This window comes from Bos indicus, chromosome 8 (assembly GCF_029378745.1).
Source record: "Bos indicus isolate NIAB-ARS_2022 breed Sahiwal x Tharparkar chromosome 8, NIAB-ARS_B.indTharparkar_mat_pri_1.0, whole genome shotgun sequence".
In the NCBI taxonomy this organism is placed as follows: domain Eukaryota; kingdom Metazoa; phylum Chordata; class Mammalia; order Artiodactyla; family Bovidae; genus Bos; species Bos indicus.
This window is the reverse complement of record NC_091767.1, coordinates 80836323-80857483: the sequence shown is the minus strand read 5'-3', so window position 1 is coordinate 80857483 and position 21161 is coordinate 80836323. Positions and strand designations below refer to the sequence as shown.

The 21161-nt window shown below is 48.4% G+C and overlaps 2 protein-coding genes across 6 annotated transcripts in view; one reads left to right on the top strand and one right to left on the bottom strand.

The window, feature by feature from the left end:
* DAPK1 (death associated protein kinase 1) overlaps positions 1-21161 on the bottom strand; it is a 211556-nt gene that overhangs the window by 21962 nt on the left and 168433 nt on the right. For all 5 annotated transcript variants that reach the window (XM_070795079.1, XM_019966531.2, XM_070795076.1 and 2 more), the window contains exons 18-19: positions 20337-20435; positions 13615-13692 (exon numbers count right to left, since the gene is read on the bottom strand). In XM_070795079.1, coding sequence (XP_070651180.1) covers positions 13615-13692; positions 20337-20435 — 177 coding nt within the window. The remainder of the gene's footprint in view (positions 1-13614; positions 13693-20336; positions 20436-21161) is intronic.
* On the top strand, positions 1285-1797 carry LOC139184606 (large ribosomal subunit protein eL42-like). The gene has a single exon (XM_070795080.1). It carries the CDS (start codon positions 1362-1364, stop codon positions 1680-1682), a length of 321 nt encoding a protein of 106 aa, XP_070651181.1. The 5' UTR covers positions 1285-1361; the 3' UTR covers positions 1683-1797.

Genomic DNA, 21161 nt, shown 5'->3' with positions numbered 1-21161 from the left:
TTTGAGGAGAGACAGACACAAGAACAATGTGCTATTAAATATAACATGGGTGCTTTTGAAGAGATGGTGCTGGCGAGGAGCTCCGTGCCCCCGGAGAACCCACCTCAAGGGCTACATGGTGGAACGCTGGTCATGTCATGCTAGCTCCATCCTGGCCTCATGCACCCTCTTGGCTCTCAGCTCCCAGCTGTGTAATAACAGCCTCTGGCTTGCAGCCTGAGGACAAGTCCTTCGCCCCTACCCACGATGACTCCCTGTGCTTTAGCCTGTTAACTCCTTGCACCCTAGGAGACCTATCTTGCTGTGACCTCTCCCAGAAGTTTCCTCATGGGCAGGCTCCAGCCCACACGTGGTTCTCCATCGTGACCCCACTGGACTGGAGGGTAATCATGTGATACTTTTCCCCTCTAAAACAGAGGCCAACTTGAGGGCAGGATGGTATCCCCAGCACCCGGCTCACCTAGGATGGCCAGTAAAGGGATGCTACATAAATGAGGTACTCAGGGTGACCCATGCAGGAGTGCCTCAGAGCTAAGGGTCTGCCTTTTTCTTTCAGTGCGATCTCAGGCCTGGCTGGGCCCCTGCTTCCAGACCTAAATCCTAGGAGGTGCTGATTTAATGCTCATCTCCTCCTCCTGAGCCATTGTTACATTTTCCACCAACAACCCAGGATGGGAGCCCTAGGGCATGCTCATGCCCTAGTAGCAAACTCACAACTCTCCTGCGTTCCTTCCTCCGTTTCCTCCTGGTAAACTCCGACTCATCTTTCTCGACAAGGGGAGCACCACCCAGGAGCTGGCATTTTGAAAATGGAAGGTGGCAGTTTTAGTTCCCAGCACTGGGGGCCTGCTGCTGGCGGGCGGTGGGTAGGTGGGTGCTGGGCTCCTGACAAGTGCACACAGTGTTCTGAATGGGACGAATTCTCCCGAGTCTGCTTGACTTCTGAGTGTCTGCTAAGCATTTATATAAGAGAAAGACCTTGTTTGTGATCATCTGAACTTAGGACTTAACTGCATTTTAATATGACCCAGAGGGTTTTGAGAGGGTATGGCTTAATACACACTGACTTTCCCAAGAGTGCACCAATTGTATATGTTGGTGGAATTATACACACATCCTTTCCCGCTTAATCTTTCAGAAGCTCTGATCCCCACTTGTAAAATGTTAGCCTGTTGCTGCTGTTTTGAGTTGCTGTCCCTCCAACATCCATGGCATCTGTAGGTGTTACATTCGGGGATTCTGTGGATGGGCCCAAGCATCTGTCAAGTTAACAATGTCTCCGGTGAGGCGCGAGACGAGCGAGGCAGGAACGTGGACATCGGGTCTCTCGTTTGCACCTCGAAGACACCTCTACTGCAAAGATGGTCAATGTACCTAAAACCCGCAGGACTTTCTATAAGAAGTGTGGAAAGCATCAGCCTCACAAAGTGACCCAGTATAAGAAGGGCAAAGATTCCCTGTATGCCCAGGGAAAGAGGCGCTATGATCGGAAGCAAAGTGGCTACGGTGGGCAAACCAAGCCAATTTTCCGGAAGAAGGCTAAAACCACCAAGAAGATCGTGCTGAGACTTGAATGCGTTGAGCCCAACTGCAGATCCAAGAGGATGCTGGCCATTAAGAGGTGCAAGCATTTTGAACTTGGAGGAGATAAGAAGAGAAAGGGCCAAGTGATCCAGTTCTAAGCTTTGGGATTCTTTTGTTCTTATGTTTTGAGAGGAAAATGCTGAAGTTACAGAAAAATTGCCTGAATGAGAATAAATACAGCGATATTCCTACTTAAAAAAAACAAAAAAACAATGTCTCTTCATCGCCTGTGCTCTGCAATTACATACTGAAACACATTTTATTATATCACATATATATTACTTTGATGTCTTTGTTATATTACAGTTAGGGCATTCTGTTGATCTTTTAAAATTACCTCAGTAGGTACACTGTTACCTTTGAGTTTTATTTCAGGAGAGTGACGGCAGCATCACAAAATGTACATTATAAAGCAGGGGTCCCCAACCCCCCACCAGCCCTTGGTCTGTTAGGACACAGGAAGCACAGCAGGAGGTGAACAGCAAAGCTCCATCCACCGTTCCCCAGGGTTCGAATTACTGCCCAAACCACTCCCCTATCCAAAAGGTTGGGCACCACTGTTAGAAAGTATTGGTTCTCCTAGGGTTGGAAACCACACTTTGGACAGTGATCTGTAGAACATGGGGTTGTCCTTGTTGGGTTTCTTCTTTTAACCTCAAATCTCAGCAGGTACTGAGACAAAATGCTGCACTGGGCGGAAAGGGCTGGAGTATCTTGCCAGCACTTCCCCTGAATTATGACCCAGGTCAGCACAGGAGTTGAAAAGTTCTATTCTGAGGCAGTTACTCATTGGGGTGTTGCTGATCAGGCAAGAAGAAATCAGGCAAGAAGAAATGGGGCACTGGCTTCTCCCTGATGCCATTTACTGTGGCAGATGAGCCCATGACCCCTGAAGCCAATCTACCACCTTTCATTACAATTGAATCTTCAAACTAGCCCTTCTATCTTCAAGTCGTGGGTGCCGCATGCTAAGTTGCTTCAGTTGTGTTGACTCTTTGCAACCCCACGAACTGTAGCCCCCAGGCTCCTCTGTCCAGGCAAGAATACTGGAGTGGGCTGCCATGCCCTCCTCCAGGGGATCTTCCCAACCCAGATTCGAACCCACGTGTCTTATGTCTCCTGCATTGGCAGGGGGTGCTTTACCACTAGTGCCACCCACTGCACAGTGAGTGTCTGAATTGGGAGCAGCTCCCTCCTTTAGGAGTATCTCATGAATAAATAAAAAAGTTCTCCACCTAGTCCATGACACATGGCTAACTAACATGGACAGATTCTTTGCATGAAGCCGGGATGTGCTTCTCCTGAGATGCGGCAAAGGCAGAAAACCTGCTTCTGGCTTTAGTCCCATCACTGAACCTGGGGGCATTACCCATAGCATTGCTCTATTCTGTCTGTTCCGTGTCCTCTGATCCTGACACTCTGAGGCTGGGCCAACACATCTATCCTGTGTGAAGAAGGAGTGAGGGCACCTCTGTTCCCTCGCATGAGTCCTGCAGGTCTGAGCCCAAGTCTGAACAGACTGCAGTAACACTCGGACACAGGTGTTATCCCATTGCTTCCAGCGGCTGCTCTGAACCAACGTGGGCTTGTCCCATGCCACTGATAGAGGGTGTGTCTTGGCCTTGCTCAGTGCTGCCTGGGCTGAGAGCCCTCTGCTCCTTCCAGTTCCACTCAGGACAATGGTGGGCTAGCAGTGGCTGGTGGTCTGTCTGCCTGCTCCCCAAGTCAGCCCCAGAAATGGAGGAAAGCGGGAAGAGGGGCTGGTGATGGTGGGCTGTGTCGGGCTGGGTAGTCCAGGATGAACAAGAATCCTGCAAGGTCAAGTTTAGAGGAAATCCCCCACCCTTGACATCCGAGCAAACTCTTCATGCCCAACCTTGATATCTGAGCACCTGCCCTGCCTTTAGCAATAATCCTGATGAGTATTATAATCTTTAAAACTTCCTATGTTTCTGTTGCCTCAACGTCCCCACAAATAGAGGATGTGAGTGCCAGCCCAGGTATACCAGTGTGTAAGTGGGCTCAGCCACAGGTTCCCCTTCCTACTTTCCCACTGTGACCCCTGACACTCAAATGCCCCAGTGACACGCCCTGCACCTTTCCATGTGTACCCACCCTGACCCCCGTAAAGCACTTGCCCCAGGGGCTCTCTGCTTCTCCCTGCTGAACTGAGTCTGAGTTCCACGACCCAACCCTAATCCCTCTCTCTCTGGGACCAATGATATACACACTGCATTTCCCCTGAGCCTCCCTTCCGTCTCCTCTTGTGGCCCCAGCTGGCTGACCATCTCATGAAAGAATCCAAGGCATGGGTTTCTAGCAAGAAACCCCTTAGCCTTTGGGTTTTGTCTTAGTGATTTTCCATCCATGAACCCCACCTAATTCCTTGGTTATAAATCCCCGCTTGTCCTTGTTGAAGTTGGGATTGAGCTGATCTCTTTCCTCTGCTCCGCACCCACTGCAGTACCCCCAAATAGTCAATCCTACTGTCTTCAAAAAGGGTCCCGAACTATTCTTTCATGAACACGCCTAGGAGTTGTGACAGATGCATTTCCTGTCTGCAACAGTAACTTCCAGGTTTGTATCTTCCAGCTTATGTTGTGCTTTCACTCACATTCCTCATTAAACCTCAAAGAAACCTTTGTGGTTACTGTGGTCGTTCTCCCTTTCAAGTGGGGAAACCAGGGCTCAGAGAGGTCAAGGCCCTTTCTTGACCAAGGCGAAGACAGAACTAGGTTTCCTTTCTACCACTGCTGTCACTGAAAGGGAGGTGATGGGTTTCTAGAAGGGGAGTGGGGAGCAGGGAGGAGTAAACAAGGATTTACAAAGTTGAGAACAGAAACTGAAAGCTGGGTTGTGCTTCAGCTATTAATCCTAGGACTATGAATATCCAACAAGGGCCATTTCCAGTTCGTTTCACTAAGAAAACACTTCCCAGTTAGTGCAGAGTCCTGATTTAAAGTAAGGCTTATAAGTCATTGCTATGAAAAGGCTCTGTAGGATGAGAGTGCACCCCGCCTCCCCACTCTGGATTTGCACAGACAAAGAGTACACTCGGGCACCTCATTTTTCCTAAGCAAATGAGTTGGACTGCTGGCCTGTGTTAACAGGCTCCATGTCCTTGGGGAGCTCCAGGGGAGTACCTTTTTTTTTTAACTTTTTATTATTTTTTACTTTACAATATTGTATTGGTTTTGCCATACAACAACATGCATCCGGCACAGGTGTACAAGTGTTCCCCATCCTGAACCCCGCTCCCATTTCCCTCCCCATACCATCCCTCTAGGTCATCCCAGTGCACCAGCCCCAAGCTTTTTAATCAGAAATACAGATTGAACCTTCTTCTGCAGGGACTGCGTTCATGTCAGATTGAACCTTCTTCTGCAGGGACTGCGTTCATGTCAGAATCCATCACTAGCTCTCATGGTGTTTCCCAAATATAACAATCCTCAAGAAATCTTGTTTTGTCCAAGAAAATACTGCTTCATGGGACTGACAGCTCAGCTTTTACAGTGTCCTCGATTCTGGGACGATCATACAAACACACACACTTTCTCACCTTTCAAGTGGAGATGAATGGCAGGCAGGTGAGAAAAATATTTCAATGGCCAAAGAAAGGGGTGTAGGGGTTGCAAGCCATCCCACATTCCTACTCTCTGCCCAGGGCCTTCACACATCTCCCTGCCCTCCCTTCCCCTGCAGTCAGGACCTGCTGGCCTGGACTGGGAGGGACTCTCACCCTTTACTTTGCCCTGGGGAAGATGGGCTGAGAAACTGCTAAAGGCAAGGACAAGCAGAATATACTCCAGTCTTCAGTCCAAGGAAATCTAACCTTGTCCTCAAGGAGGGCCCCTCCCCACTGGCACTCACTAAGAACCATGAAGAATCTGAACACAGAATTTGAGACAGCCCTCTGCGACAGAGGTGTGGTACTGGAGAAGATTCTTGAGAGTCCCTTGGACAGCAAGGATATCAAACCAGTCAGCCTTAAAGGAAATCAATCCTGAATATTCACTGGAAGGACCAATACTGAAGCTTCAGTATTTTGGCCACCTGATGTGAAGAGCCAACTCATTAGAAAAGACCCTGATATTGGGAAAGATTGAAGGCAGGAGGAGAAGGGGGTGACAGAGGATGAGATGGTTGGATGGCACCATCGACTCAATGGACATGAGTGTGAGGCAACTCCAGGAGACAGTGAAGGATAGGGAAGCCTGGTGTGCTGCAGTCCAAGGGGTCACAAAGAGTCGTGAAGACACTGAGTGACTGAACAACTCTGCAACAACAAGTTTCTGACATCTCTCTCCTCCTGGTGGGTGGTGCACTTCCACTTTTCACCATTAGATGTCGCAGCAGGGACGAGTGGCATGCTCAGATTAGTGTCTGTCCCCAAGAAGGCAGCTTCCAGCAGCAGCCTTAGTGTGTGTGCCCTCTCTGGTTTTGATGCAGAGAGGGGGAAAAGAGAGGTACAGAGTGTGCTCCTGGTTAGCTCGAGAATGTGGAAGAATGTCGATTTCTTAACAGAAGCTCCAAGATGCCCCAGCGCCCAGTCTGCTCAGGCCCTCAATGGCTGTACCAGGATAGTGTGAGCAGGGACACTGCCCAGAGGAGAGGAGGGTCAGGACTTCTGGGTTCCCTAAGTCTTGACTCATGCCTCAAAATATTCTTGTGCATCCCATCCCCCTCGACCCCACAGGCTGGTGGATGTGGCTGGGACACGGCAAGGCCTCGCGTGCGGGCTGGGAAGATGGGAGGGGAAGCAGCAGGGACCCTGAGGAACCAGACCTCTAAACCGGAACTCAGGCTTCCAGGTGGTCACAAAGGTGCATTTGTGTAATGGGAGGCCAGAGTTTCCCTGTTAGCTTTAACCACATACTTCAAATATTTACACAGGAAAGCGAGCTCTCATTTGTATTCCTGCCTCAAGCTCACAAAGTAACTGAGCCTGAACAGCACCAGTCCAAGCAGCCGTCCCATCTCGCCTGGCTGCCAAGACCACCTTCTGGGCTGGGTTTCTGGGTGTGAGCAGTCAGAGGGAAATCCCAAGGCAGGAGGAGAAGGGGTTGACAGAGGACGAGATGGTTGGATGGCATCACCGACTCAAAGGACATGAGTTTGAGCAAACTCTGGGAGATGGTGAAGGACAGGGAAGCCTGGCGTGCTGCAGTCCATGGGCCGGCAAACAGTCGGACACGACTGAGTGACTGAACAACTTACTTAACACACTTGGCCCCGTACCCGATCGCCTTTTCAAGCCAGGCCTCTTTCTGCTCACCATAGGCACTGTCCTCTGCCCCAACAATCACACTCAAACTCTGCTGCTACCCCCACAGCTCCCTCCTTTTTGATCTATTTCTAACTCTTTACCTTCTCAGGCCCGTTCCACTCACTGCTCCCTCTGTCTTCTCCCAGCCCTTCTTCTGGCTGGTTCCTGTAAAGAACCTGGTGGTCTCTGTTGTGACTGCCATATATGGATCTAGAAACCAGCCATAGACAGGAGTAAACAGAGGGGTATAGCTGTTCCAATAAAACTTTATTTATAAAAGCAGGTGAGGGGCCGGTTTTGGCTCTATGGTCCTAGTTTGCCACCCTCTGACCTATCTCACATTTTCTTGTTTGTTTATTGACTGGTCTTGCCCCTTTCCTTTACTTGGTCTCTCATAGTTCTTTCCTATGGTAGACACTGTGATTATCTTTTAAATGAGCATTATTTGGTAACTGCATTGCTTTTTGAAGCCCTGGTGAACTCTGGGGTGAAATGAAAACATCTCCTGCCATATTAATAAACAAGAAATGTCACAGCCATCAGCGATTTCTGGCCTCCAAATGTGAATGAGTGCAGACGCTGCCACCTCCAAGGGTGACTGCTGAGGAGCTGGGAATGCAAGAGGCGATGTGAACTAAGGAACAGGGTTGGCCCCAGAAAGCTGAGATGCATTTGAAAGGGAGGAACTCAGTGAGCCCAGAGGCTTGCATCTCCCCATACATAGAATGCTAAATTCCTTCATTTGATATCCCATCTTTGATGTTCAAAATGCCTGCTCCCTTTGTTACAAAATTGTATATAGCCTGACTTCCCCTCCTGCCTCTTTGGAGCAGTTTTCTCAGAGCTACTGAGATGCTGTCTCCCTGCCTCAGAGTCCTAAATATTCCCACCAAATAAAATAACTCTACTTTCACATTCTGACTATATTTTTTAGTCGACAGGGGTTTCTAATTTCCTTTCTTCCAGCACCTTCTACCCCCTGGCAATTCAGCTTTCACTTTCTCATCGGCAAAAGTGACTAAACAGCAAGGTTGATGGGAGATCGAGAGCCATCTCCCGCCTGGGAAAGAGAGATAAGAGAATGGAGAGGTGACGTGGCTCTCTGCACGTGGCAGGATGCAATTAGACCCACAGGATGGGAGCAGCAACTCTTAATTATGCAAATGCAGTTTACTTGTGGTGAATTCTAAATTTTGGGCAAGCTCCCAACTTTGTCCTATTTTTTCAAACTATTCCTGGGCATCTTTCTTCACCATATAGTCTCAGACTTAGGAAAAGCAACTACTTTTAATATCAGTTTACAGAAAAGCTGATTAGAAGGACAATCAAACAAAATAAAAATAAGCTGACTCCTCAACCCCCTTAAAACTAGTGTTTTAAAATCAGGAAAGAATAGACCTTGATATGATAGTAAAAATGGATGCCAGTACAAAATCTAAGCGCTACCCCCTTCCCCGCCTGTTATAACAAGCTCCCCTTTTTCTAGGAGCAGAACTGGTTTGGTTAAGTGAGCAGAGTTCTTGAGCAGGTTTGGAGGGCTGAAGGGGGCTTTGTTTAGCAGTGGGGGTGAACACAGGGGACAGAAGAGGGTGCAGCTCCTTATAAGAAAGTGATACCTACCATGCATGGTGGAGCTAAGGGGGCCCCCAGAGGCCCCTAAAACAATGGTGTGCTGGGAAACCAGCTCACTGCAGGGGATGGCGGGGGGAGCAGGCTGGGGTTTCGGGCAAAAGGTGAAGCCTGACCAGTGTTTGCTGATTCCTGTGGTGTAAATACCACTACCACAGCTGATTTCAGCCCCGAATGTGACGGCACGGAACACGCAGTTGGGGAGAGATGTGTATGGTGGGCTCTCCCAGACACTACCATGGGCTCCCACATGCCACCACCCCATCATCTCCTGTTGAACTGGGTCAGAGAGGAAGATGCGCTGTGTTCTTCCTTCCCTCACAAGCCCCAGCTCGGCTGCCCTCTCCCCTACCTGCCCAGATGCGGATGTGCTGGCGGCAGGTCTCACCTCCCACGGTCAGCCCCCTGCTTTAGGGATGTCATCTCCTCTCACTCTCCTCCAGCCCACCCTCCGCTGCCCTATGCAGCTCAACAAGATGACTTTGGTTCTTTTTTCAGAAGAGAAAGCACCATGGCTTACCCCTAACAGATGTTTAAGAACACGTTCCTAGGCTTGACAACTGATGAGAGGTGAAAACACAGGGAGCATTTCTGTCGCTAATTTGGCCCTGAAAAACCAAACGGCTGAGCAAGGCACCTTATGGCCAACCCCTGCTGCTCCAGACACAGACTCCACCCAGTGACTGTGCTTAGGATGCGCGTGGAGTGGGTGAGCAGAGGCTGGCACCACGCCTGGGGGTGTCAGGAAAGGAACAGAGGCAGTCTTTTGGTTTCCACAATGAATGTGGGAGGGGGTGCTTGACATTAGATCCTTGGGGGTCCTTGCATCCTGCAAGGACAGGAAGTTCCACCCACCCCCAAATTCTGACAGCACCCTGGTAAGAAACACTGCAGCCTGGAACAGAAAATGACACTGAAAGGAAAGGTGATAAAATGCCCCTCAGTGTAAATTACCTTCTTCCATTCCCCTCACCCACTGTACAGGGCTGTGGGCAGTCTCTTCCTGCAGATGACCCATTGCAGGTTACCACTGCAAACAAATCACCTTTCTTGGCTTTCTCTGCAGGTAGAGCCTGCTCCTTAAGGCAACCGCCCACAAGTCCTCTGCGATGCATTTTCCAGACACACTGGGACATCATGATCATTTTCAATAACCAGGTTCCAGTACTGGGTGTCCCGAAATCCCAAGCAGTTATTTATTTTGGGATTTACATTTTTTTTTTTTTTTTTAAAGATAGAGAATGGTTAGAAATGTTTGGCAGTCAACTCCTCCCTTTCTGGCTAAGGGAAAAGCTGAGGTCTAGAGTCATTTGAAGGCATGACTAAAGCAAATGATTACGTGGATCTTGTCGAACATGAAGTTGGGGAGACTCCGCTGAAGGGCACAGGGCTCTGCATTATCTCGAGGGAAGTGACCCATGTCTGCCACCAAGCGGGTGACCCCACTGGAGGGAAGGACCATCCTGGGCTGTTGGAGAATTGAGTCTGAAGGAGTCCTGAGCCCCTGATCGAGCCCCGAAAGCAGGCATTTCTGTTTTGGTCTGGGTCTCTGCTCTGTAATTAGCATGTTGCTTAACCTAGTGGAGACCGGGTTTCCTGCGGGAACATCCGCAACTCAGGGATGTAAAATTACAGGGCTGCCACACACACTGAGCGTCAATGGTGGCTGTTACTAAAAACGACTCTCAAACGTACCCTGCCAGAGCTGCCACTGCTGCCACTGCTGCCACCCCAACATCTGCTCCTGCGGGCTGGGTCACAAGAGGCGGCCCCAAGGAAACCTCCATAGTTCCCCCGGACCTGGAGGGTGGTCTGCAGGATGCGAACTAGGATGCTGACTGTGGCAAACTCACGGTGCTCAGGGTGTGCAAGGCACTGCTCTAAGGACATCGTTTACACCACCCGCCTGACCCTTACCACCATCCTGTGAGTAGCACTGTACTCATCCCATTTAACAAACAGGGAAACTAAGGCCCAGCCTGTTAAGCAGATTGGTAGTTCACCCAGCATGAAGGTGTGGCAGAGCGGGGACTCCTGAATCTGTGCTCTCAGCCTTTACCCTATATTTTGCCTCTCAAAGCAAAGACGAGAGGGGAATCTCCCAGTAGATTCTGGGCTCCAAGAGGGATGATGTACTATATTCACAGGCATCGTAATGACTTTCTTCATCTCCCTACAAAAATCATAGGATAATGGTAAAAGACTAAACGCTGTAATATTCCTTCTCCCACCCCTCTTGAAAAAATCTAGACATCAAAAAGCAAAAGTACGAATTAATGGAAGGAAAGAAAAAAAAAAAGGGAAAGCCCCAAACTGGGACTGTACAAGAACCCACGCCACACCGAGTTCAAAATTCCAGTCTGGGGACAGCCACCCTTCCTTGAGCTGCATGTGGCTTCACTTACTATTTATATTCCTAATTATAAAAGTGGTTGAAGCACAGCAAGAAATACAGGAATCAGATAACGTGAGAAAGTGCTTTGAGCCCCACTCATCCAATCCACCCAACCTTGGCTATCTTGTAGAGCGCTCTCCTTCCTGTCTTTTTTAATGACATTTGTCTGCTGTTTCTGACCTGCTGGAATGGACATCTGGGCTTGGGCTTGTATCTAGCATAGCAATGTTTTTAAATAAAAGTATCTTCCTAAGGGGTAGATGGGCACTAAAACAGCACAGTCCAAGGAAAAGCCTTGTCCCTTGGCCAGAAGAGGGTGTTTCCTGGGGTGACTATTAGGCCATGGAAGATCATGGCTTGCAGCTGATTGTTGCTTTAAGATGAGCAGGCTGTACCTTTCCCTGGAGCACTGCTGTGGAACAAGCATTTCTGAGATGATGAACCGCACTTCAAGCCAAGAAAGTATGAGGCAACAGTACTGTCCAGAGTGCTACACTTGTGAGAGGGGCTGCCCGTGCACCAACTGAGCCCACAAAACACTGGCAAGGACGACGCTGGGCTCAGAGCAGGACGATGGTGCCAGCGGAGGCAGGCAGGTTAAAATCCCGCTTTGTGGAATTTGGGAAACCTAAGAATACCTGATTCAGCATGTTTATATACCTGCTAAGGTGTTGAGCCTAATAAAATGTTTCTTCCTAATAGTGGACCATACTAGAGGTATTAACTGTAAAAATGTGTACTCACCCAAACTGTGGAAAGGCCAGATTTGCTTCGGTTTCTTTTCACTATCAATGAATATTATAATGGGGGACTCAGTTTAAAACAGCCCTTATTATGGGACTTCCCTGGTGGTCCATTGGCTAAGACTCCGTGCTCCCAGTGCAGGGAGCCCAGGTTTGATACTGGGTCAGGGAACTGGATCCCACATGCTGCAACTAAAACCCGGTGCAGCCAAAGAGAGAAATATTAAAAAATAAGCAAGCAAGCAAAAGATACTGTTTCCATTAAAAAAAAAAAAAAAACAAAAAAAACAGCCCTTAAAGTGTGATAATCTATATAAACATAGAATTCTATACTCAAATGCGGGGCTCCCTACAATAAAATCCAGCAAAAGTCAGAGGTTACAAACTGGTGGCCTCTGAGTCAATCTGGCTTGAAGTTGTGTTTCATTTGGCTGAATATCACTTCAAATAAAGTGAGTTTTAAGATGAGGAGATTTTATGTGAAAGTTCATTGCTGACTGGCTGACAGTCTCATAGGTTCCTGCACAGCCCCCTCTTGTTTTGCCTGTAAACAAAAAGTTTTCCCTTGCTTTGCTAGTCCAGATTCTCCCTCACAGTGAGATAGTCTGTGGGGGCACAGAGTAGGAGAACATGAAGTCCAGAGTTAATGTAAGTTTTTCCTCTAAGAACGTGTGAATAAGCCGGGATCTCTTCCCAGAAATTCTAGATCAAAGGGGAGACTGAATCCCAGCAGTGGCCTGGGGGGATCTCAGTGTTTATCAGTTCACAGACTCCAAAGCACAAAGGTGTGAAAGTCCATTATCTTCCCCGGGCCAACTCCAGGCACTGAAATCATTCCAATCTCTGCATGTGTCCCCTTGCCCTTTCCCTGTAACCAGGACCAGGGGACCATTATATCAATTCAAACTTTTAGTAGCTGTGAAAGTTAAAACATTGTTATCCCTCCCCCAGGCACTTTTCAATTTATATGGCAGGGTCTTTGTAGGATACCCTGAGCTTATTTGAAATAATACTTTTTCATGAACACTTAAATTAACTGAGTAATTTTTAAAATTTCTATAACATTTGTCCTTTTTTTTAAAAAGTTATTACACGATTATTTTAGGAAGTTTGGAAACAACAGAGTTATGTTTAAAGAAGAGACTGTCAATTAAGAAAGCTAAACCCAAAGACATCACTGTTAACATTTTCTTTATATGTATTTGAAAAAACATAGCTGGAATTATAATGTGCACATAATTCATCTTCTGCTTTGCAGCCTAGGAACATCTGAAACATTAAATTCCTGTTACTAAAACCTCTTTAGGAACATTTTAAAGGCCAAAATCCATTCCATTTTATAGCTGTATGACAGTTTATCAGACATTATTGTTGGTCATCCAACATTTCTGATTTTAATTGCCAGTTTTTATAAATAACACTGCAATGGACATCTTCATGCATACAACTTTTTTTTTTTTTTAATGCATTTCTTTGATTTCTTTAGGATAGAGTCACAGAGAATCCCTAACTTAAAGGGTGTGACTGTTTTGAAGTCTCTCCGTACACACTGCTGTGATGTGGGCTGAAACGGCATACCTGCATTTATTTATTTTTGTCATATCTTCTTAAACCTTACAGCCATGATGTTTGATAAGCTAGAGCATATGTGATATTTTGGAGCTCGAAACATTAAGAAAGAAAGAAGCAGGGTCAGCTTTTTCATTTCCCCTCTACTTCACGGGAGCAGGTATTATAGACAGGGTGAGAGGAGGAAAATCAGGCACAGTGACTGCAAAAAGAGGCCAGTGATTTCCAAGTCCTAACACAGAAGAAGAAACCAGAGAGGTGGCCGACACGTTTATGCAAATCGATAAGCAAACCACAGCCCAGGACAGGTGCCTTTTGGTACCATCTGTGTGTCCAACAGATTGTTCATTCTCAGCATTTATAAGGGACAAGACAGAATTTTTCACATAAAAAGCACAGAGCATTTCAGAGCACAAACAATTTCTCACCTTTCGGAGTCTTGTGAGGAGGCCTGCTACGTGTTCATGCTGTTCCGATTTCGCAAGATCTTCTGCTGTCTTTCCATCCTGTTGGAGAGAAATGATTAGTTTTTTCCTTCGCTGCAGAGAACTGTGTGTTCCACACACCAACATCACCTTCTGAGACAGAAACAGTGTAACAGGCATCAGAAGCAAATAAGGTGGACAAAAGACCCTGTCCTGAATTATTCCCTTTTCTGTGGAATCCTGATTTCACTGATGGTCCAGGAAAGGAAGATAAGGAAAGTAGGAAAAAACCATGCATTGGTGCTTTGAGGTCCAAAGGCAAGATGTCTCAGGCCCACAGGCTTTAATCAAACCGGGCACCTCATTAGCAGGCAGATTACTCTGCATCCTGAACCTCCCTCCAATTAGGCCAACGATAAAGACTGTCATTAGCTGCCAAATTCTAGTTAGTGGAAGCTAATGTCTTAGAATCCTTCCAGGGACAAACCTCAGCACTCATATCAAGCTAGTTACTGGTAATTACTGTGCATTTCAAAGAAAAGGCTGAGTTTTACAGACAATTTGGATCTGAAGATCTTCAGTGAAACATAAAAGGTGGAAATAAGGGTCCACGGCACTTCAGTGTTTGCTTTTTAATTAGAGAATTTTCACAGGGCTGCAGTCTCATACTGAACAAATTTGTTTCCAGGCTGTGAACATGCACGATGATGGCTAATGTTTTTCGAACGCCTCCTCGCAGTCTCAGTGCGTTGAGCGTAGAAACCTCAGAGGTGCTCCCGGGCGGTGGGAACACTAGTTGTTCACCCATCACAGAGGAGGGATCGGAGACTGAGGGACTGCTCTGCTGCAGCTTAGGAATCATTACAAATTTAAAAGTAGAAAAGATGAGAAGCAATTTCCAAAGAAATAAAAGCAATATTTCTTAAATGAGAAGACTAAGCAGCCTTTGGCCCATCTGTCAGTGTTTTCTAGGGACAGTTCAAGTACCATTCCTGAGGAAGCGGGGGGATGCCCAGATCTGACTGACAGCATACCTGCCAATCTCGCAGCCCAGGTCACAATCCCAACCATCACATCACCTCAGTCTCAGCACTGCTGACATTCTGGCCAGGACGATTCCCTGCCATGGGAGGCTGTCCCGTACACTGTGAGATGTCAAGCAGCACCCTGGCCTCTACCACTAGACACCAGCAGATTTCCCTTGCACCAGCTGTGCCAACCCAGTGTCTCTGTGCTGTGCTTAGTCGCTCAGTCATGTCTGACTCTTTGCGACCCCGTGGACTGTTGGCCCACCAGGCTCCTCTGTCCACGGAGATTCTCCAGGCAAAAATAATGGAGTGGGTTGCCATGCTCTCCTCCAGTGGATCTTCCCAACCCAGGGATTGAACCCAAGTCTCTCACATTGCAGGTGGATTCTTTACCATCTGAGTTACAAGGAAAGCCCTTTACCATCTGAGCCACAAGGGAAGTCCAGTGTCTCTGGACATTGCCAAATGTTTCCTGAGCAGTGAAACTGCCCAACTTGAGAAGCATGGTCGTAGGCTGTGGTTGGAGCTCGGTGGGTGCTCCTGGGAGGTGTGCTCTGCACTCATGTTGCCCACCTCTCTCTGCCCACTCCCCGCTGTCAAGTCCTGCAGTGGCCCCAGTGGGCAGACAAAAGCTTCTAGTTTGCTTTGGGGTGAATGAGGTAAGTTGTCGGACACCGCATCCAAACAAGGGGGTCATACCAGACTGTAGGTCCTTACTGACATGATAAGGACAGGCCTTACTTCTCAAACCCCATGGCGCCCTGGAGTCACTGGGGTCTTTAAGAACTTCTGCTGCCAGGTTCCCACCTGCATACTCACCTTCTACCTTTCTGAGGTGTGACCTGGACATCAGGGTTCTAAGCCCTCCCACGTGATTCTATTGTGCAGCCAATAGAATGGCTTCCAACTAAGGCAATGGTTCCAATAGGTTTTGGAACCATTGCCTTAGTTGGAAGAAATCTGAACCTCAACTTAAAATCTTCTGTCTTCTGGTGTGACTGACCATAGATTTCTCTCAAAGGCCTTAGACCTGCATAGCACTCAGACACAGGATGTTTGTTCACTGGCAAAGTTATTCTCCACTGTCGAGTCTCTCAAATGACAGGAAAACTGCCACCAATACTTCCTTATGTTTGCATGGTACTCTACAGTTTGCAAAAAGTATTGCTCTAAAGGACACTGTTCAGCTTCCAAAAGAACTCTTTGCCAGAGTTTGGAAAGAGGCTGAACTCTAGAGTGAGAAGGACCCGGGTTTAATTCAGATTCCGTCCCTCCCAGACTATGTGGTCAGTCACTTGGCCTCCTAGAACCTGGGTTTCTTCACCCATGAGATGAGAAATGACACTCTATTGCATAGGTTCTTGGGCAGATTAGACAAAAACAAATAAATGAAGCACCATGAGCTGAAAAAGCAAGCAGCGGTAATTAATGAAAAAAGAGCTGAGAGTGTCCCCAGCGTCCCCCTCCCCAGCTTTCCGTCCAAGAAGGAAAGGTGTAGGAGCTAGATCTCCTCATCCCAGTCCCATGCTAAGCAAGGTGCCAGCTCTGAAGCTGGCCCACAAGTGAGCCCAAGCACTCTCTGCCTTCTTTGTCATACACGGTGGTCTAGGAGGCTGGCATCATTGAGAAGGTGACCTTTGAGTCAAAACCTGAAGGAGGTGAGAGAGCAAGCCATTTGGATACCCAAGGAAGTTTTGCAAAAGGAAAAAAACAAATAACAACAACAACAAAACAGCAAGTGCAAAGGCCCTGAGACAGCAGAAATGGCAAGGCTTGGTGCCAGTGCTCAGGAGTCAAACAGGGCTGGAGATTCGGATGCGGGTCTGAGTTCCCAGGTGCAGCTACAGCCATGGGGCTTCTGAGAGGAGCAGAGGGCAGAGAGTGGGAGGGCAGCTTGCCAGGTGGGGTGGAGCAGCAGCAAGAAGACCTAGAGCTGGAGGAGGGCAGCAGAGGTGGGAGGGGAAGAAGGGCAAGTAGGATTTTCTTATCTAAGACAGGGGTGGGTGTCAAGGAAGTACCATGTCCTGAAGAGATAACTAGATGTGACTGCTGGCTCATGGGTGAGAAAGACCTCAAAGAAAGGCAAGGAAGGAAATGCTTAGAGAACTACAAAGTCAGAGTGGGGCTTACACTCGGGGTGGGGGGTTGGGGTGCACTGTGGCTGGGACAGGCCACAGGGAGCTTCTGGGGTGGCCTCTGAAGTTCTATTTTTTGATCTCAATAGGGCTACAAAGGCGTTTGTCAAATTCACCAAGTTCTTTTGTTCCTGTCCTTTCTTAAAAAGAAAATCTGCTTTATTTTACAACAAAGAAGTTTTGAGGGCTTCCCAGGTGGCCCGGTGGTAAAGAATCCGCTCACCAAGCAGGAGACATAGGTTTGATCCCTGTGTCAGGAAGATCCCGCGGAGGAGGAAATGGCAACCCACTCTAGTATTCTTGCCTGGGCAATCCCAAAGACAAAGGAGCCTGGTGGGCTCTACAGTCCTTGGGGTCACAGAGAGTCAGACATGACTTAGTGACTAAATAACAACAACAAAAAAGCGAGGTGACTCCCTCTGCTGAGTCACAGGGATTCGACGACAGACTGTGGCGGGTAGAGGAGAAGTGGGAAGCAAGGAAAAAGAGAACCAGATAGTCAGAAGATTTCCTGGCCATCCTGGCTGAGGAACAGGTTGGGAGAGGAAAGGGAGCAGCTGGGGGGCGCTGTAGGGTCGAGGGCTGTGGTGCTGACCGGGAAGAGCAGTGCTGTCAGGCAGAGGAGAAAAGCCCGCTGACAAAACGGGCTGGAGGGTGTTGTCCATAATGTGGCAGCCAAATTCCATGGACAGAGGAGCCTGGTGGGCTACTGTCCATGGGGTCACAAACAGTCAGATACGACTGAGCGACTTACTTTCATTTTCATTTTCCATTCCCCATGCAGCTTCTGGGGCTGGAAATGTGGAGCTAAGACATGCTGTGGATGAAAACTTAAATCAGAGAACTTAAATCAGACAGATTTTGAAGACTTAAATCAGAGAACCGGATATATCTCAGTAATTTAAATATAATGATTGCAAGTCAAAATGATAATATTTGGCATATTATGTACAAAATATTTTACTTTATATATTACTTTTAGTATATGACTGATACTGACTTCCTGTCTTTTTCCTCATCAGATGTGGCTATTAGAAAGTTTAGAATGACACAGGCAGCACGCTGTCCTTCTATGGAGCCAGCCTAGGCCTGCATCAGGGCACCTCCATGATAACGCCCTTCCTGCGTGGAGCCAGCGTGGTTTCCACTGCGCCTGCTGGGGAGGCCATGCACATCCAGCCCCGTCATCCCCCTATGCTCCAGCCCACAGTCTTTCTTCTGGGCTCAGACTGTCCTCCTCTTTCTCTGAGGAGTGCTCCTGACCTCTGGAAACCCCTGGGGACCCTGGCTCCCAACTGGCTCAGGTCCCACTCTGTAGCTGCATATTCACTGTGATCCTTGCTGTGACCCTTGGTTCTGACTCTCCCACTAGACTGGACGTTTCTCAAGGGAGGGCCAGCTCGCCTATCGCGGCCCCACTGTGTCCCTCGTGTCTGTCCGGTGTGCAGTGTGTGCTCAGTATCTGCTGAATGAATAAACAATGGAGCCCCCAGGAAGTGGACTCGCAGGACCAAGAAGGAGCATCTGCAGTGAGCTGGCAGGGAGGGCAGGTACACCTGAGAGCCTCCAGAGGGCGAGCCCAAGGCTGGAGGCAGCTGCTGTGGGGAAGGCATGGGGAGACAGCTGTGGCCTCACAGAGGTCAGGGCTTCCCTGGAAGCTCAGCTGGCAAAGAGTCCATCTGCAATGCAGGAGACCTGGGTTCGATTCCTTCCTGGGTCAGGAAGATTCCCTGGAGAAGGGAACAGCAACCCACTCCAGCATTCTTGCCTGGAGAATTCCATGGACAGAGGAGTGTGGCACGCTACAGTCCATGGGGTCGCAAAGAGTCAGACACGTCTGAGCAACTTTCACTTCACTTTCACAGAGGTCATGGGGAAGCCTGAGGACCCAGTAGAGGCCCAAGACCCTGACCCACACTGCCAGGCTGGCAGCAGGAGCAGCTGCTGGCATCTTCACAGCCATTGTCGACAGTTTACTTTTTATGAGGCAATATCTGTAAAAAAAAAATATTTCTTCTTGTAAAAATGTATATAAGTGCTCTACTGTGGAGTAACTGGATTGAGTGCCTACACATGGTTGGGGAAAGTTTGATAATGGAACATCAGGTTCATAGGTGGCTGTGGGTGGGCTTGTGATGGGTGAGCAGGTGCCCTAAGAAGGTCCAGTCCCATGTAGAGCACTGGTCATCACTGGGCCTGCAGAGGAGCCCAGCTCAGGGCTCAACACTGCAGAAAACAGACCCCCTGCTTGTGGACAGGGAATGACATTCTTGTCACATTTGTGCAGCCAGGGAGGCAACACCCTAGGCCAGGAGTTAGCAACCATTTTCTGTAAAGGGCCTGAGAGCAGATATTTGGGGGTCTGAGGGCCTTAGGGTCTCTGCTGCAATTGCTCAAGTCTCCCCTTGAAGAGTGAAAATGGCTGCAGACAATATGTAAACAACAGGCATGGCAGTATCCCAATAAAACTTTATTAACAGAAGTGGGCAGCAGGCTGAATTTGGTCTGTGGTCCACAGTTTGCCATCCCCTGTATGAGTCTCCAGCTTCAGATCCCTGATTTTCCCAAGGTTAGCTGCCATGTTTTAAAACTCCAGTGGGTCTCCTCTAAAGAAACAATTTGTGTTAGTAAAGCTCTTGTGAGTTTTAGGAATCTCCCACATGAGCCAGTGGAGACTCAACCCACTGCCGGGCCAGAAACAGCTCAAAAGATAATGTTTCACTGCAGCTGTAAAACAGCAACCTTATCTCATCCGCAGACACGTTGTTCTTCTCTGGTATCCTCGAAATGAGGATCAAAGGGTTTCTTCTGCAGGGAGGTACCAGGTCTGGAATGGGGAGTGTCAGGAGTGAAGGAAACTAAAGAAACCTCATTTTAAAATATGCTGTGGCTTCCCAGGTGATGCTAGTGGTAAAAAAAAAAAAAACAAAAAAAAAACCACCTGCCAATGCAGGAGACATAAGAGATGTGGGTTAGGTCCCTGGGGTGGGGAAGATCCCCTGGAGAAGGGCACAGCAACCCACTGCAGTATTCTGGAGAATCCCATGGACAGAGGAGCCTGGCGGGCTACAGTCCATAGGGTCGCAAAAGAGTCGGACACTACCGCATGCACGCAGGCCTAAGAGCAAAGCCAGACCTTTCAAAGACGAGAGGACAGTTCTTGTCACCTGTTCCCCCCCACACCGAGGGGCCTTCCTCCTCCCTCTCTGAAAGCCCATGGCCCCTCCAGTCCCCCACAGTGGAGGGGGCACACTTAGAAAAGATAAACACAAGCTAATACAAAACATGAAGGCCTGTTGTGTAACACAGGAAACGAAAAGGCCAGTGGGAAACAGCAGGTGTTCCCCGCAGTGCGGGTCTGGGGAAAGGAGAGGATGAGGCATTAACAAGATCTTACCCTGGGTTTGTGTGGGCAGATGTTTACATAACTGCCTGCGGAGGAGCTGGAGCTTAATAGCAGCCTGTCTGCTTCGCAGTGCAGTTGCCAAGCAATACCTTCCCTCTCGTGCCCTCGAGGCCTGAGACATTTGCAGTCATTTTCTTCTGCCAGAGGGCTACTCACCGAGGTCAGCGCCTCCACATTGGCGCCCGTCAGACACAGGTAGCGGACCACGTCCAGAATCCCGTTGTTGGCGGCAAGGTGCAGAGGCGTCCGTCCATACTGCAGGAGACAAAAAGACCCGGGAGAGTCCTCACTCTTGCTGACAAGGATGACATGTGTGGAGGGAATCTCACGGGGCCAGCACTGTGTAAGGATCTGGGAGCCACAAGGAAGAGATAGGAGGCGAGGTCTCCTTTCTCCAGAAACTTGCCATTTCCTTGGGGAGGCAAGCCAAACAAAATGTTTTCAAGTATTTCTCAGCTAACAGAGTGACTTTAAAATAAAACTTCAAAGGCTGAAAGAGTGGGAGGCTTATCATAAAATAACTAAATTAAGTCTCCTGCTGTGCTGGCAGAAAGGAGGCATGAGTCAGGGCTGAAGGCCCCAAAGTTCCGGAAAGATTTGCACTGTGGCTCAGATTTAGATACAGCAAGGGAAGAAGGCATGGAAGGACAGAAAGTGAAGACGCTCTAATGAGGTGAAACGCCACGGCCATACCCAGCAGTTTTGATTGCCTACGGCTCCCAAAACGTGTGCCAAGGTATCTGGGGGCACTGCAGTGTATTCAAGGGGATGCTGAGGAATATTTTAAATTTTTGATGGAACCAGCAGGTTCAGACATCAGGGAAACTACTAGCTTCAGGCAGTCCAGTGTCTCAAATTAGCTGGGACTGCCTTCCTTTCAGTGACATTGTGTATGCACAGCATGGGGTTGGCGGCGGCTGTGATACAAAGCAGGTATCTTGTGAAGATCCACATAGAACAGGATATAGGGGTGGTGGTGTC